This window comes from Urocitellus parryii, chromosome 2, assembly GCF_045843805.1.
Source record: "Urocitellus parryii isolate mUroPar1 chromosome 2, mUroPar1.hap1, whole genome shotgun sequence".
NCBI classification, from domain to species: domain Eukaryota; kingdom Metazoa; phylum Chordata; class Mammalia; order Rodentia; family Sciuridae; genus Urocitellus; species Urocitellus parryii.
In genome coordinates this window covers 200,977,911-200,995,343 of record NC_135532.1, presented here as the reverse complement: position 1 = coordinate 200,995,343, position 17,433 = coordinate 200,977,911, and the positions used below count along the sequence as shown (strand labels likewise).

At 33.0% G+C, this 17,433-nt stretch overlaps 1 protein-coding gene across 3 annotated transcripts in view; it reads right to left on the bottom strand.

The window, feature by feature from the left end:
- Positions 1–8,162: 8,162 nt before the first annotated feature.
- Positions 8,163–17,433, bottom strand: part of Usp25 (ubiquitin specific peptidase 25) — a 137,862-nt gene continuing 128,591 nt past the window's right edge. For 2 of the 3 annotated variants that reach the window (XM_026411960.2, XM_026411974.2), the window contains 4 exons: positions 15,409–15,513; positions 14,473–14,596; positions 11,914–12,109; positions 8,163–11,609 (listed from right to left, as the gene is read on the bottom strand). In XM_026411960.2, coding sequence (XP_026267745.1) covers positions 11,437–11,609; positions 11,914–12,109; positions 14,473–14,596; positions 15,409–15,513 — 598 coding nt within the window. In that variant the 3' untranslated portion in view covers positions 8,163–11,436. The remainder of the gene's footprint in view (positions 11,610–11,913; positions 12,110–14,472; positions 14,597–15,408; positions 15,514–17,433) is intronic. The other variant, XM_026411967.2, reaches the window with a different exon arrangement.

The window sequence follows — 17,433 nt, the reverse complement described above, 5'->3', positions numbered from 1 at the left end:
CCAAATCCAAGCTACTGAAGCACCACAAGCCCTAGATTACTAGAACAATAGATCTCACAATGCAAACATCATATCTCTGGAGTGCAGGGAGAAGCTAATTATTTAAACTTAAATAGTATCACATTTATTAAAAATGCATTTAGCAAACATTTTATTGTATACTTCTCTCCTACTTTAAAACAAGCATTTCAGTGGTCACAAAAGTAAACAAAAACAAATACGCACTAATCTGTGAGCCCTACCTTCAAAGGATTCAGAAATGTAGGACCTGTCTTACATTTAACACCCATTCTTTCTTCATATCTAGAATATAGAAGTTTAAAAAAAATCAGGGGATTTTTTTTTTCTGTAAGTCTTTTGGTCATCTTGTTTCTAACTAATTGTAATTAGTAGTACTTCATAAAAGAACAAAACCTTTTACTTAGTAAATAGTTTCTGGGAAAAATGTCAATTGAAAAAATATGTAAGAATTAAGAATCTTAAAACAGTGTCAACCCAGTAAAAGGAAAGCAGCTTTGAAAATAAAATCACATATATTTTAGCAAGTATATTAGTACTTTCTTCTTTTCCTACATTATTAAAAAAAAAAAAAAAAAAGAAAGAAAAAAAAACCCTATTCCCAAAATACAGTATTATGACACCACCTACTGGGAATTTAGAAGACAACAGTCAAGTTACCTCAATATAACTATCCTTTCTTTAACTATAAGCATTTTTAAAAATTATCAATAAAGTGATTAAAAGAATTGGTAACATATACACACTGTTGATGGCACAGATAAAATTGGCAATATTATTAGTAAATTTTAATTTGAAGGAGTCCTCTAGTTTAACCATTTACCTTCACTATTTTGGGCAAATACTATTAATCAACATTGACCTACTTTGGATTCATAAAATTGATGATAGACTTTATTAAGCAAAATACTCATTTACTAGTACTAACCTATAATGAGAGATAATTGCTTGCAAGATGAATTTTGTTCTAATTTTTCTAATTTTTCATCAATGTACTTCAGAAACTATCATGGCAGGTTGAGTCCTCTGGAAGCAGAGATGAGATCAAAAGGCCCCTGTGGAAGGAATGGAGAAAGCTAGGGTTGGGTAGGGAAGAAAAGAACAACTGTGATGATTGAAACTGTGGCTAACCTGGAGGGGAGCTCTGAGGGAAATACGGCCCTGAACTGAGCCAAAATGGCCTGACTTACTTCTTGCATGCATAGGTCCCTGATGTGCTTACAAGAGGGGTCTTTTAGTCAGCATTTTTGCAGCGGTGCCTAAAAGACCTGACTAGAATGGAGAAAAGTTTGTTAGGGGGAAAGTTTTTTTGGGGGCTCACCATTTCAGAGGTCTTAGTCCATAGACAGCTGGCTCCATTCCTTGGGGCCGAAATGAGGCAGAACACCAGGAAGGAAGAAAGTGTGGTAGAGCCGCTCACATGATGATCAGAAAGCAGAAAGACTCCATGCACCCAAATATATATATATATATATCCCCCAAAAGAACATCCCCTAGTGCCCACCTCCTCCAGGCATACTACACCTGCCTTCGGTTAATCCCTATCAGGGATTAATTCACTGACAGGTTAAGGTTCCTATAACCCAATCATTTCATGTCTGAATGTTCTTGCACTGTCTCACATATGAGCTTCTGGGGAGCAATAACAGCTATATTATGACAAAGGGTATATACCTTGAATGACCTTCTGCAGCGAAGGCCAACACAAAAGAAGCTTCCAGCCACAAGAGCTCCCTTCAAAGTATCTGCAAGATACCTCTCCAAATCCATGATATTAGAGAGAGGACCTAAAGTTAACTTAAGGTCATGTTTCTGCAAGACTTACTAACTTATAAACATGATCCTATCTATTATTTCAATTCTTCTAAATTCTTCCTTCACTATGCAGAATTGCCCTCAAAGTTGTGGTGAATTCTTTTATAACAGTTACATCTGAAAAGATTCTTTATGTCAATTCTACAAATGTTTATTTCCATCTTTGGTTATGGCTTATATTTAGTTAATTAAAGCACCATATTCCTTAGGACCAACATTTTCTCATGTTTATTTTCAACCTTTCTGGCTGTACTTGACCCATGAAAGATTTGGATTTGCTACTGCGAGGTGACTGTTATCATTCCCAACCTACAGTCACAGTTTTTAAAAGTTCTCAATTCCTTATTTGAGATGTTCAGACCATGTATGCAACATCCACTCTAGCCTCAAACCCACATATCCAGATATTAAGCTCATGGTTGAGAATTATAGAGTCTATCATAAAAAAGACAACTTTCATATTTAATGTCTTCTTTGTGAAGATTTTCACTCTTTTTTCCTGATAGTTTTGGCCTTTATGAACATAGTTTTATGTTTTTTCCATGCTTTTTGGTATGAATTAAATTTTATGGACCCAAAAATTCAATTTACAGTGGGAGGAAAAGCTACTAAATGAAAAAAAAATGTAAAATTCTGTAAGAAAGTTAATATTTTCTTAGAACATTAAAATAATAAAAATTGAAAATGTATGACAAATGCCAACAAATGTCATTAAAATATTTTCTTATTTTTTTTGGCTGGACTCCTTCATGTGTTAATGATTCTCTAATTTTCCCTAAGGGGAAACTAGAAAAGTAATTTAGTCCTCCTTTTAGCAGACTTCATCAAAATGGATTCAGGATTTTTTGATTCTCAGCCTTGAGAATATTACTTTCTCCCAGCTTAAGCAATGTGTTAAAACTGTTTTAATATTTTAAGAATCTCATCAATGGGTGTGTTCCCAGGCTGCATGGTCAGCTATGCTGATGCACATAGCCCCAGTGAGCCCTTGAAGCCTTGCCAGTGTGCCTTTGCTCCCCCCCAGAACAACCCTTGTCAAGACTGCCTTCTCTTCCCATTTTTCTTAACACTATTCCACATGGTAACCATTTCCTACATTTAGAAAAACTAAGAGACAACAGATTTTCCAACTTCCTTCGCTGTTCTTTTTTCTTATGGGTTTTCTTCCAACATAATGACACGCTACAGGTTCTTACAAGTCAGGCATGGGCTCTCTACATCATTTTTTTGCACATGATAGTGAATCCCATTGGCTACACATGGATCTCAGAGCTGAGGGTTCTCAAGTCTATATTCCTATGGGACAATTCTAAACACCCAATTCTAACTGCAATTTCAAACTTACATATGGAAAATTAAAACATGAAATCACACAGAGGACTAACAGATGTCACTTTTAAACCATACGCCTTTCTACCCCAGTAAAAGTGATCACTATGCTGTGATAATCTTTTTCTTATTGTTTAAATTTAGTTTCATGTTCCATGAGTGTTTTCTTGTGTATTTTGGCTTTACCTGGGGTTTTGGAACATTAAATAAATGTAACTCTTCTATATAAGCTTTTGTCTTGCTTCTTTAGCTCATTATAAGATTCACTCATCTTAATGATAGATGCAGCTGTGGTTTGCTCCTTTTTGATGCTGCATAATATTCCATTAAATAAATGACATAATTTATCATTCACTGTTGGATATTTATTTCTAGTATTTGCTAATATGAACAATTCTTGAAGATTTTGTACATTTTAACTGAGACACATATACACACATTTATACCCATAGAATAATGTTTTATTAACTTTATTATTTATTTAGTTAGTGCTAGGGACTGAACACAGGGGTGCTTAACTACTAAGCTACATCCCTAGACATTTTTTAATATTTTATCTAGAGACAAGGCTTTGCTAATTTGCTCAGTGCCTCGCTAAGTTGCTGAGGCATCTTTGAACTCACAGTCCTCCTGTCCCAGTCTCTAGAGCCACTGGGATTACAGGAATGTGCCACTATGCCCTGAATGTTCTATTAACTTTAGATTTTTTAAAATAAAGCTAAACACCTCTCTAAAGTGGTTACATGGTTGCACTACTTTACAAATCCATCAATGAGTGTTCCCACACACATTCTCACCAACATTTTAAAAGTTAAATTTTGCCAATCTTAGATGTGTTTGGTGATACCTCCTTGGAGTTTTAATTTGCATCTCTTGATTGCTAATAAGGCTGAGCACCATTCCTTGTTTATCAGTCATTTGGGTATTTTTTCTGTTAAAGTCTACTTACTTACTGTATTATCAGGCATTTCTGCAATGATTTAAATGCACTGACATAAATGTGATATTTTTTTCTGCTTGTGGTTTTTACTCTGCTACCTCCTTTCACCTTTTAATCTTGCCAAAGTATTTCAAAAATATCATAGCTGCCCTGTAGTTTGGCTCCACCCATTCTTTTATGGCTTATGAAAATGCCTTCTTAAATTTTGCTGAGCATGATGTTGGTAAGTTTTTCTGTGGCTAGATTATTTGTTGTTATTTATAAAATGATCTGGAAACATTTCAGAAAATATGTCATATGATATCACCCAGCTCTATTCTTTATTTAATTTTGTTGTTAGTGTACTGTCTTCTTGCACATTGCAAATATCCTCACTCCGTAAACTGGCTTTCATTTTTATCATTTTAGAGATTCATTTTTTAAAATATAGCCAAAGGTATTGAAAATTTTCTTCATGTGCAATTTTTTTTTCCTTTGAGAAGAAATTCGTTGCTTTTCCAAGATCTCAGAGACACTCCCCTGTGCTATCTTCTAAAAGATTTATAGATTTCTGTGATTTAATCATCATGGAATAGCTGGTATCTGAATAACTTTCCTGCCATAAATAACCATAAAACTGGACATAAATATACAAAGCAACTCTTTTCAGTTGGACCATGGATAGTGCAACGTTGTAATACTTCAGAGCAGGGAAGGGACCCAGGTAAGACTGCTTTCTGAAGACATTTTGAAAACAGAGGGTAAGGGAAGTTCAAGACAAATAAAGAGCAAATGTCTTACTGGGTGAAACTTCTAGGACTTATAAAAGGAGCCTGAAGTTCCAAAGCATTATTCTTAAGCAAATTTTATTCTTATAAGAAACTATCTAAATTTCTAAGAAATTCTAGGACTACTATGAAAAAAAAAAAAACATTTCCACCACTTTTTAAAATAACCCAGCCCTTGTTAGTCCAAATTTTAACTCTATGTGTTAATCCACATAATTTCCTGTTATATTGAAATATTCTGAAATGTGCTGTCTGCTGTTGTAGACAATAGTCACACAAGGGTACTGAGCATGTAAAATGTGGCTAGTATGACTAAAAAACAGAATTCTCTATTCCATTTGATTTAATTAGCTAGTGGCTACAAAATTAAGAGTGCAGGTCTAGGGTGACTTGCAGAGCTGGAAAAGTGGCAAAAGTGCATCTCCTACACCAGAGGTGCTGAGGTTATAAAAACAAGAGATGGGGCTGGGTGTGGTGGCACATGCCTGTAATGCCAGGGATTTGGGAGGGTGAGGCAGGAGGATCTCAAGTTTGAGGTCAGCCTCAGCAACTTAGTGAGACCCTGTCTCAAAATTTTAAAAAGGGGGTAGGGATAGGGATGTGGCTCAGTGGTTAAACACTCCTGGTTTTTATTTTATTTATTTATTTATTTTTGCTTCTGGTACTGATTTAATACCCAGTACCAGAAGCAAAAATAAATAAACAAATAAATAAATAAATAAAGATAAAAAATTAACCCAAGAAATAGGATCTCCGACAGGAGCTCAGTCCACTAGTAACTGTGAAATATTATTCTTCCAACAGTTGGAAGACAGATTAAACAGGCAAGAGCAAAGACAGAGACAGATTCAATAGTTCAAACTGAGTTAGAGACCTCACAGCTGTACAAGTGAGGAGGTATTTTAAAAATCTATCTAGTCCATATTGGTAATCAATGGATAATTTAAAATTTTTTAAAATTCTCATTTACAGATTATCATATCATTCACGAAGAAAATATTTGGGGAAGTGATGAATTCAGTTTGGAAGTGTAACGTTTAAAGTGTCTCTGAAACATTCCCAGTATAAAGAACTGGAAATATTTACCAGTCCAGAACAAGAAATTTTTGGTTAGAAAATATTGACGGGTGAGTTATGTAGGCAGTATGGGCAGACAAATTTGTAGACAAGACCATCTGGGAGAGGTGAAAAGAGTAAGAAGGGGGCCAAATACTGTGCCTTGAGCAACAATGGTAATATTTAAGTAGAAGAAAGAGAAGGAGACAAGAATGAATGCAGGCAGCAATTAGTTCTATAGAAAATGTTCTATATGGAGAGACACACTTAACCTTGAAAGAATCTTCCAAAGTAATTTATATTGTAACCTCCATTTTATAAATGAAGAAACTGAGACACAATAAGTTAAATCATCCTCTCAAGGCTCATCAGAGCAAGTAAGTGTAAGAGAAAGAGTCTGAATCCAGGGACTCTACTTCCAGAATCCAGAGCCCATGCTCATGACCCATCCATTCAGGAGATGGAGAAAGAGACAAAAAAAAGAGAAGAGAGGGTGAGAGAGCACCAATATGGACTGAAAAATACCTGTGTATAGCTTTGGCTACAGTACAAGCCAAAATGGGTATGCTGTACAGATAAGGAGGTATTAAAACAATTTTAAGTCCTCTACCTCTCATGTAAGAAATGGTTGTAATAGGAAAAGCAAATCCATCCACCCAACTTGAGCTTGGCTCAGTCACAGACTTTCAGATTAAACCACTGGTAGGCACATAAATTAAAATGGGAAGGGCAACTACTTAATTCACTGTTCTTCTTGAACCAGTTACTTTTAAATAAGGCTTTGAAGAACATACATGAGGCTAATGGTGGAACAATCATCAGGAGTCAGAGGACAGACACTAAAGCAGGAGGGTTACAAGTTCTAGGCCAGGTTTGGCAACTTAGCAGAACCTATCTCAAAACTAAAAAAAGGTTGGGGATGTTGCCCAGTGGTAAAGCACCTCTGGGTTCAATTTCTAAATCTGTAGGACCAAACAAACAAACATGAGAGGAAACCTCCTCATCATGCCTTGATGTATATAACCAGGGTTATGAACATTAGTCTAGCTTTCTAGATTCCTGGAAAAAAAAAAAGACAAACATAATGTAAAGGTTTTGGACAAGTATATGGTGAATAAGAGTGGGATTTTTGGATTATTTCTGAAGAGCAAACGTAACCTCAAAATAATGACTGTATTTTAATTAAATGTCTAAGTTCACTATATACATTTTCCCCTTTATTTGTATTTTCTTCATAATATTGGGTTATCAACAATGACCAACCCTGACTACATTTGGGTTAATGAATAACCCAAATGTAACTGTAAATTTACAGGTAGGGAGGTGCAAAAGTGAAAGAAGACCATACTTAATTTTCACAATTTTCTTGATAAGGCAAAGAAAGGATCACCCAGTGTTACAGCAGCTGACTGAATAAGAGGTTGTGGATGGTGGTGAAGATCTGAAATAGTCCTTAAGAATAGTACAGGGCTGGGGTTGTGTTAGTGAGGCACTGGGTTCGATCTTCAGCACTACATAAAACTAAATAAGTAAAATAATGGTATTGTGTCCATCTACAACTAAAAAATTAAAAAGATGATGATTAAGAGTAATACATGGAGCCAGGCATAGTGGCACACGCATGGAATCCCAGCAGCTCGGGAGGCTGAACAGGAGAGGATCGCGAGTTAGTGACGCACTAAACAACTCAGTGAGACCCAGTCTCTAAATAAAATACAAAATAGGGTTAGGAATATGACTTGCTGGGTGGTTGTGTGCATCTGAGTTTAATTCCAATACCTCCCCCACTCCAAAAAAAGAAGAGTATGGCATGTGTGCATTCAACTGTATATAGTTCCTCCGTGATGACTCATTTATTTTTATTATTATCAGTGTTATTTACTCTATTTTTAAAAAAATTGTTGGTCAAACCAAAACAAAACAATGCTGGAAAGTACTGAAAAGAAAGGGAGAAATGATTTGTAAAAAAATACGGTTACTTCATTTTTGTAAATAACTCTCTCCCCTACCAATTTTCACTAAAACAAAAATAATAACAAACAACCCACCCCCATTTATGTGTGTATGAGTAAAGTGTGGGATGAAAAAGGGCCATGGAATAAGACACTTGCAAAACATAAACATCCATGGTATGCTGTTAGGTGAGACAGATGAAATAGACTCAAAATTCAACACGGATTATTTTCATTCATTCAACAATAATCGATTCAATGAAAATACTGAATAATATAAGAGAATTGTGAGCAATTTATAATTTTTATTGCTATAATTTTAAGTGAAAGTTTTTAAAAAAGAACTACAGATATTTGTACTACATCTTAAGGCAAAAAGAGAAGATACTAACAATCCCACTCTTACTCTGGGTAGAAGGTATATAAATCGTAGTGTTGTAGACTGATGACACACCATAATTCATGTTGACATCCCAAACCGCAATGTGAGTGTGTTTGATGGTAGAACCTTTATGGATTTAATCAAGATTAAACAGGGTCTTAGTGGTGGAGCCCTAGTTCATAGGAACTAGTGTCCCTCTGAAAAGAGGAGGACATGTCATAGATATGTGCACAGAGAGGGTCAGTGGAGGGCATAGGAAGAAGGCCACTATCTACAAGCTAAGAAGAGAGACCTTGGGAGAAATCAAACCTGCTAACTCCTTGATCTTGGACATTCAGACTCAAAAACCAACAAAAATAAACTTCTGTTATTTAAGTCACTACCTCTGTAGTATTTTGTTATAACATCCCTAGCAGACTACTATGTGCACTTTGGGTGAAGTTATCATGACCACAACAAAAAGTATTTAATCTATCTAACAATGTAAAGCAAAATAAAAAGTAAAACTGCACAAGATTATTCCCGTTCACCACCCTCCAAACATCCAAGTTTTTGTATTTTGGGGGATGCAGGTAGGACTTATAAGCAACTCAAATTCTGAATAACAAAACAAAGATATTAAACTTCTGGAGAACTAAATAAAAGAGAAGGAAAAATTTACCTCTTAGTTAGATGTAAACCAAAGCAAAAAAGAAAAAAGAAAAATTTCAAGTCACTTTGAAAACAGAAGTGAGAGAAATGTGGAAAAGCTTCCAATAAAGAATCCCAGGTGCCTGGAAATTAAACAGCATAACTTTAAGGTGTACAAAATGCGACCAACAGTTTTACCTAGTGTAGTGGCTCTCAAATTTTAGCAAATGTTACAATCATGTCAAAGATTGAGTTAGGACACACATAACTTAGAAGAGTTTCTGAATTCAGTCCTTAGATGGTGCTCAAGAATGGTCAATTCTGACATGTTTCTAGATTCCACACGCTGCTGGTTCTAGAAACTGCAGTTGGAGAAATACTAATTTAGTGTAACTATGAACTGTATTTTAATAAATATGATAAATATTAAGTGGTCATAGTGTTAAGGTTCACTTATGGCTACTGTTCCTTTCAACTGTGTGTTTATTAGAAGTTCCTACTGGTCTCAATTCTATCTACATGAATTCTATCCTGAACTATTTCAAAATTAATTTTTGAGGAGTAGGAAGAGAGTACTGCAATGACCAAAATGAGAATCATTTAAATTAAAATCAAACTTGCCACTGACAATAGTTCTATGAGGTTCCAATTCTTAAAAATCACTAGCTCTAAGTTATATTTAACTCAGTAAATTATATAAAGAAATTTACCAACATAAATCTTAAGACTAGATTAAAAGTCAATATAAAAAGAAGATGTGGGCAAAGGTCATTTCTTTAAAGAAGTTGTTTTGAAATAAGTTCTAGTACTTTCTTTTTTAAGCACAAAGTAAACACAGTAACAATACTTACCGTCAGTGCAAGGGCCATATGATTCCCTTAATGTGCCTTTGAAGGAATGATTTCCATGTGGTATGGGAACACCTTTGTGTCTGATAGTCAATTGTATACACAAACAAAAACAACTCAACCATTGTGGTAGAGTGTTATAAAATATCGAAGCTACTTTACAAAAGCTATAATGATACATGTGAAGTTTCTATACTTTTAAAAAGAATTGAAAACCAATGCAGTATTCTCTTCAGTAGAGAGCCTAAATTCTACATTTTGATAGCTACAATATGCAAAATCTAACTTTATAACAGGAATAAAAGCAACTTCTTGTCATTACACATCAGCTATACAATGATACCGTTATAAAAAGTACCATGATAGATTATTATTTTTTTCTTCCTCTTCTATCCAGTATCTTTTGTGAGAGGCACTTTATAAAAAGTACTAGATTTTTCGACGCTATAACAAACATAGACATAGCGTAATGATATATTTTACTATGCTAACAAAGTATCATAAGAAATTTTTATAAATTCAAAAATAGGTTGTTGGTAACATCATTACCTTTAAAGCATTGATTTGACTTTCATTCACGATATTATTTCATTAATCTTAAACAGCAGTTCCATCTATAAAATATTCTACAGCTTTTTCCTTTTTGAAAATTAAGTAAATAAAAGCAGTTTAGATACTCGTGACTTCTAATTAAACAATATCAACTTCATTTCACAGCATTGATTAGCAGAGAACATTTTCAATTAAAGTGATTTACAATTTACAAAAATAGAATGATTATATAATGCAAAACATTGTACTCCATTATGTAGAATATACATGTGAGTATGTGTGTGTTTCTGTGTGTGTGTACACATATTTCTTTTTTAAGTTTCACAAATAGCCCTTATTCAAGTACTCTTTCAGGTTTCTCTTGAAATAATTACTTTGCTATATTATTTGTAAATACATAAAAAACAAAAGGCTAATCTAAGAAAGATTAAGTTTCAGTGTACATAGACTTAAAAAATCGGCTGCTCACTTTAGTGAAAACTTGACTGAATTCATAACAAGTTTAGGTGCCATCCTAAGTTCAACAACTTAGTAAAAAATATAGAAATATTGTGTCAAATACCTAGTAATTTTCCAGTATGATACCATTATAGCAAAATAAAAAGACTGTACTAACCTACGTCACCCAATCTTAATTCCCAGACAAAATTCATTTATATATTATAGCTAAAACAATGAACTAATATACAATATACCTGCTTACAAACACATAGGTAGCCATAAATAAAACTTTATTCTTTAATTTCATTTACAAGCTACCAAATATTATGTATCGTACACAAGTGCTGAACACTTAAAATGGCTGTCGTCATGGAAGAATCCAGACTGAATGGAAAGCTGCTGGACAAAGAAAAGAGCAAAGTAACACTGTAACAGAAAGGTGGCAAAAGCACAGTTTTGCCATAATAAAATCAGATTTATAATTATACATCAGTTCTGGTTAAAACAAAGTCTGAGTGCCATGCGATTCTCAGCTTTATTATTTTCAGTCTGGCTAAAGTCTGTATAGTCATTTTGTCTTTTGCAGTTATTAAAATTAAAAAAGTTAAAAACTATAGCAGCAACAAGCAAACCCTGTGACAGGAAGGCAAGGGTTAAGAACTAAAAAAAGTTTATACAGTGTGTTTAGGGAAAGTGTGTGTGCAGTTTATCTTCCATCAGCAGGAGTTCGACTGAGGGACAACATGATTCGGGCAAAGCGCTCACAGAGTTCATGTGTGGAATAGGAAGGTAACTTTGGTGGCTCATGGAAACCTTTAATCTCCGTAGAACAGTCAAGCAGTTTTGGCAGAAAATCGGTGAGCTTTTCTTGGAGGTTTGCTGCAACACAAAAAATCAGATGTATCAAAACACTGAGAAAAATTATCAAAAGAATATCAGCAATTATGATTATGTAGCAGAGGCCAGTTGATGTTTCATTTTGAAATATGTAAAATTAGTTGCCATTTTGTGGAAGAGATAAAATATAAATGGAAACAGCAATATGAACAGTTTTAATTGGTAAATAGGGAAAAACCAGTAATGATGGGAATATAAAGAATGTAAAACAGCAAGAATAAATATCTTATATTAAATTCTTTTAATCCTAGCAACTCAGGTACTCATCAGTATTGTGTAAACTTACATTCCATTTCTTGTCCAAGGTACGAACACCATCGATTCCTCATATCTTCCACAGCAAGTATATCTTTCTCTTCCATTTCATCCACCAGGAGCAGGGGCAAAAATGGAACAATAAATTCATTCATGATAATCAAACCATTGTTTACTTCTCGATCCTCTCCAGATTCGAACAGTTCTGCAGCTTGCTCATTTAATTTCTTAATGCAATGAAAAAAAGAACAAGAGCTTTATTTCCTTTCTAATTAAATAAAATACTTGTAAATGTTAACACTAAAACAACACAATAGGTATTTCACAAACAGTATTGAAAAGAGTAATCAAGAAAAACAACCTATTCCAGCACTGAAAAATCTCTTTAGAAAAAAAAAATGTGCATATGATAGCAACAGAAATCAAAATAAAAAGCAGTAAAGATAAAAATTTTTTAAAGTATATGTTCATCTTATATTACTTCAATCATCATTATTATAAAGGCCATTTTAAGAGATTTAGACTACATATTAATTGGAAAACTCATCATCATCTCTTATATAAAGGTCTATTAAATACATACTATTATATTCATTGGTTTAAAAATGGAAAATAATTATTTTTTCCTTCAACAAGTTTTTGCTGTGTACACACCATATTCTACAAACTTCTCTACATACAGGGATACCCAAGGATTATCAATTACTGCCAAAATTATTTTTTGAAAACAAACCTAATGATGGTAAACTTAATGAAACTTATACTGACTGAAACTGATAAGCATGACGTGACGGGTAGGCTTCCTCACAGTCTGCCACCAAGAAGTGCTGTCAGCCTGGCACTTCCATCTGCCCCTCCTCCATATCTAAGGCACAATAAATCCATCTTCATTTTCTTTTGTTTACATTCCAGGACTTTTCACTTGGTGTCTCTTTGACCTGAATGACATTCTCCCTTTTCTACATTTATTCAAGGAGATCCAGATCAGTGTTTATCTATCTCTTAAAATTCTTTTGAACAATTCCAGACATCTCCTTTTGCAAATGCAAATACATATGAGGAATATAAAAATTATTTGTGTATGTATGTTACCAGATGATGAAGTTCTCTAAGGAAAGAAAATGTGTCTTACTTATCTCTGTATCCCTTAGAACCTGATACTCAGTAAATATACAATGTGAAAAAACTTGAAATGAACACTCCTGACCCAGTTTCATCTAAATCCCTATATAAAGTAACTAAGTGTAACCGCTTTACTATTAAAAATAAAAAGAGAAACATTTATCATTTTTTGAATATTTTAAGAACAATCATTTGGGTTGCATTTTTATTTAAAATCAGCTATAATAAAAACATTTCCATAGCCCCCAAATTCATGGTTCTAAGTTAAAAATTGCTCTAATACATTCAATGCCTGTCTCTATATACTTATATAAAACTCTGAATGTTTTTTAAGCTAAAATATATTTAATTCAAGTGTTCTTTCTCAGGGGAATATTTAAAAGCCCTTGAAACTGGTCAATTAATATTCTCAGGACTAGGGATAAGCACAGTTGTAGGTGTGAGGACCTAGGTTTGATTCCCAGAGCCATAATAATAATAATTTACAATAACACCATCCCCAACTGACATAAAATCATCAACAATTTAAGTTTGAAAATGGATTCAAATGCAGCAAAAATCAGCTAAATAGTAAGATTGTAAATTGCTAATATTCCTATTCAAATATTTTAACTACACACTACAATTAGTTTAAGCTGTGTGATTCTATTGAAAGAAAGCATTTCAACAGCAGATTAGTTTAAGTTTTTTAAAGTACACTTAATCTATTTAATAAACTTATTGTGGGTTCAAAAACTATACATTCCTTGAACATCTTTGTCTGTTTTGAAAAAGAAAAAAAAATACAACTTAGGAATTCACAATACAGATCAGAATGATGTATGATGTCAGTAATTAGTTAACTCAGTGAAATCTAATAATAAAATTTTAATGGAATTTTTTATTTTCTAAAGGAAGGCTAGATGATTTAAGGAGCATCAATAAAGTACTCCAGACATTAGAAGTTAAATAAACTGGTGTAAGAAGAATTCTTTAAAGTAACTTTTGAAGTTTGTAATAATATTTTCAGCACTTATTAAAAATATTTAGGAGACAAAACTACTAAATCCAGATGCAAAAAAAAAGAAAAAGATTTCACAGTGAACTCTTTGCCATTATATACAAGTATACCACCATTTATAAAATCTCAGAACATCGATACTTTGTTTTCTAACATTTTTTTCCTTAAGATCTAAAGTAGCCCTTCCTTGCCCACCAAAAACAGGAGTGGTAGTGTGATGATGAAATCTAACACACATGAAAACAATGTAATCTCATATTAGGAACATTTCTGGCTTAACACCTGAATACCTGAAACTACAGAAGAAGGATAATGAACTTTTGCCATCTTAAGGGAACAGATCCAGTGTATAGAAACATCATTGTGGTTATTACCCTGCCAGAATTTAGTCAATCACTTACATGTGAGTCAAGAAAACTTGCCCAAGGAAAGACAAAATCATAAACATACATTGAACATTCAACTTACTAGTAAACATTCTCTTCTATAATGTGATATCAACTCTTCATCATGTCCTCTGTATGGGCCCTTAGACAAGAGCTCTTTGTTATTCTGATAAGCACAAATAAGGAACAGCAAGGAATCTATATAACTTAAAAATTAAAAACAAACATTGTATTAGCATTTCATTTTATTAAAATTTTTTATTCTACTTTGTTATATATGACACAGCAGAATGCATTAACAATCATACATATTGAGCACAATTTTTCATATCTCTGGTTGTATAGAAAGTATATTCACACCATCCACGTCTTCATACATGTACTTAGCATTTCATATTTGTAAAGAAAAAAGTCAATTATAATTACAAAACAATTTAAGTATATGCTTAAACCATACACTATATGCCCTAGAAAATCTCTTAAGCAACAGCAACACATGAAACCATAAGACATATCTGTCTTCAAAGAAAAAAAAATAGAATGTAGAAATTAATAAAAGTTCAGAGACGAGGCCATAGCTGATGAAATCAGCACCAAGTCTTTCTGATATTTATTTCTGGTATTTATTTCTCTCTCTTTTTCTGGTATTGGAAATTGAACCCAAGAGCACTCAGCCACTGAACCACATCCCCAACCTTTTTATTTTTTATTTTGAGACAGATTCTTGCTAAGTTGCTTAGGGCCTTGCTGAGTTCCAGAGGCTGGCTTTGAACTTTTGATTCTCCTGTTTCCTAAAACACTGGGATTATAGGTGTGAGCCACCAGGCCCAGCTTATTTTTCTGATGTCTTCTATTTAGACTCAAAATTACGACTGATATGAAAGCCAACAATCTACTTATTTAACAACACAGCATCGGTTTTCTCTGTGAAGGACGGATTGGGATCTTTTGTTTCAAAATCACAAATATTCCCTGATATATGTAGTGATTGATTGTCAAGTTTTCTTTATGTACATACACAGTTCTAGTTGTTGAGAAACATGTAGAAGACAGAAGAAAGAATATCCAAAGGCAACACAGGAAATGGAAAGAGAGAAAGGTTCTTCTAAATCTGGGAAATCTACTGGGATAAAATAAAAAGAATACTGTAAATAACACAAAAGGCTAATGAGGCAAAGTCTATGTGTTATGTTATACAGTATAAGCCTAGAATTCAAGAAGTTTAAACTAGGCTTGAAAAAGAAAGAGAAAATATTTAACAGAGTATTGTGTTTTTATTGTCTTAACATGTTCAAAGAAAAACAGTCATATGTTTGTATAACTGAAATGTGAAAGATAGCAGCTTTGAATCATTTTTGACCAGTCATGAATGTTATCTTTTCAGATTAGTGTAAAAGAAAATAACTTCCTAAAAGAAGGAAATATGTAAAAGATTTATTTTTAAACTATATTGTCAATCAATGTTACTGTTTATTATTTGCTTTCTGTGCTCAGATATGAAATAAATTATTTTCATACTCAATTACTAAGAGTAAATATACACATTTATGACAAATCATATTACACATATGAAACCATCATGATAAATTTTCAACATTTTTTAAAAAATGCTTTTTTCCTAAGAATTTGAGAAAACCTGAGTATGAAATTTTATTTTGAAATGATATGACTATGTTAATAAACATATTCTCAACTAAAGATTTTGTTTTGTTAATGAAAAAAGAAAGTACTAATATAAAATATTTTTATTCTATTAAATTGTGGTGGTTGGTTGTTTAATAAATAACTGGTTCTTTTATCTTTCCTTTTATACCCATAACACTTGCTATTAAAAGGTCTCTCCTGAATGATATTAATATCTGGCCTTACAGACCTGCGTCACCACTCTGAGAATAGTTCTAAAATTATGATCTTAGTACGATTCTTCACGGAGAGGACAAAATGTTTAAACATTTTATCAATTTTAAATGCTTATGAATATATAAAAATTCAAAATAAAATTCAGCAGTCCAATTACTAATTCTTATTTATAAAATAAGACCATGTAACAATACACCTGTAATTCTAGCAATTCAGGAGGCTGAGGCAATTTTGAGGCCAGCCTGAGTGACCTAGCAAGACCCAGTCTCAAAATAAAAATTATAAAAGATGAGGAATTTTATTCATTGGCAAAATGCCCAATCAGACCTGGGTTCTATCCCCAGAAGAAGAAGAAGAACAACAACAACAAAAAAAAGACTGGTAAACTCGGTTCCTAAAACCATTTACTCCAATACGCACAGAACTGACAAAGACTCATCAACAAGTATTTAATTGCAGAGTTTCAATTCATTAAAAATAGGTTTGACACAACCTTTTGGCAATATTTTATATACCACTAGTTATGGTAACATTATTTAAGAAAGTCATAAGGCTAACATTTCTCCTAAAAACATACCATATTATTTGACATTATTAAAAATTTCTAATTGATAATCCCAATCTAACAAACATTGACTTGATGAACAAATACATATTTGAGAACTATCAAGCAAATTATGAAATTTAAACATTCTTCAAAGTTATATCTTTGAATGTCTTTTACCAAAGTTATATCTTTCAATGTCTTTTACCAAACTTTAAGAAGCCCAACAGACTTTGAGAAACTAAGGTAGACGCTATGCGACTGGCTACAAAATGATATTTTTACTTTTTAATTCTTATTGAATGAGACAATTAATTAATTTGTTATTTTGAGACAGGATCTTGCTACATTGAGCAGGTTGGTCTTAAATACCGAGGCTCAAGCAATCTTCCTGTCTTAACACACTTTTTGTACATATTTCACAAAATTATATAAGAATATATGGGTGTCCATATTTAAATTTTCTCTCCCTTGTTAGTTGAATGACCTTGATAAGATTTTTGTAGAGCCTTGGTTCTTTATCTGTAAAACTGTAATGCTTTTTTGACCTTAGACACTATACAATTTTAAGACTATATTACTATTTTGCTCATATAAGCACAAAACTCAAGAGATGAGTGTAAATATTCTTATCAAAGA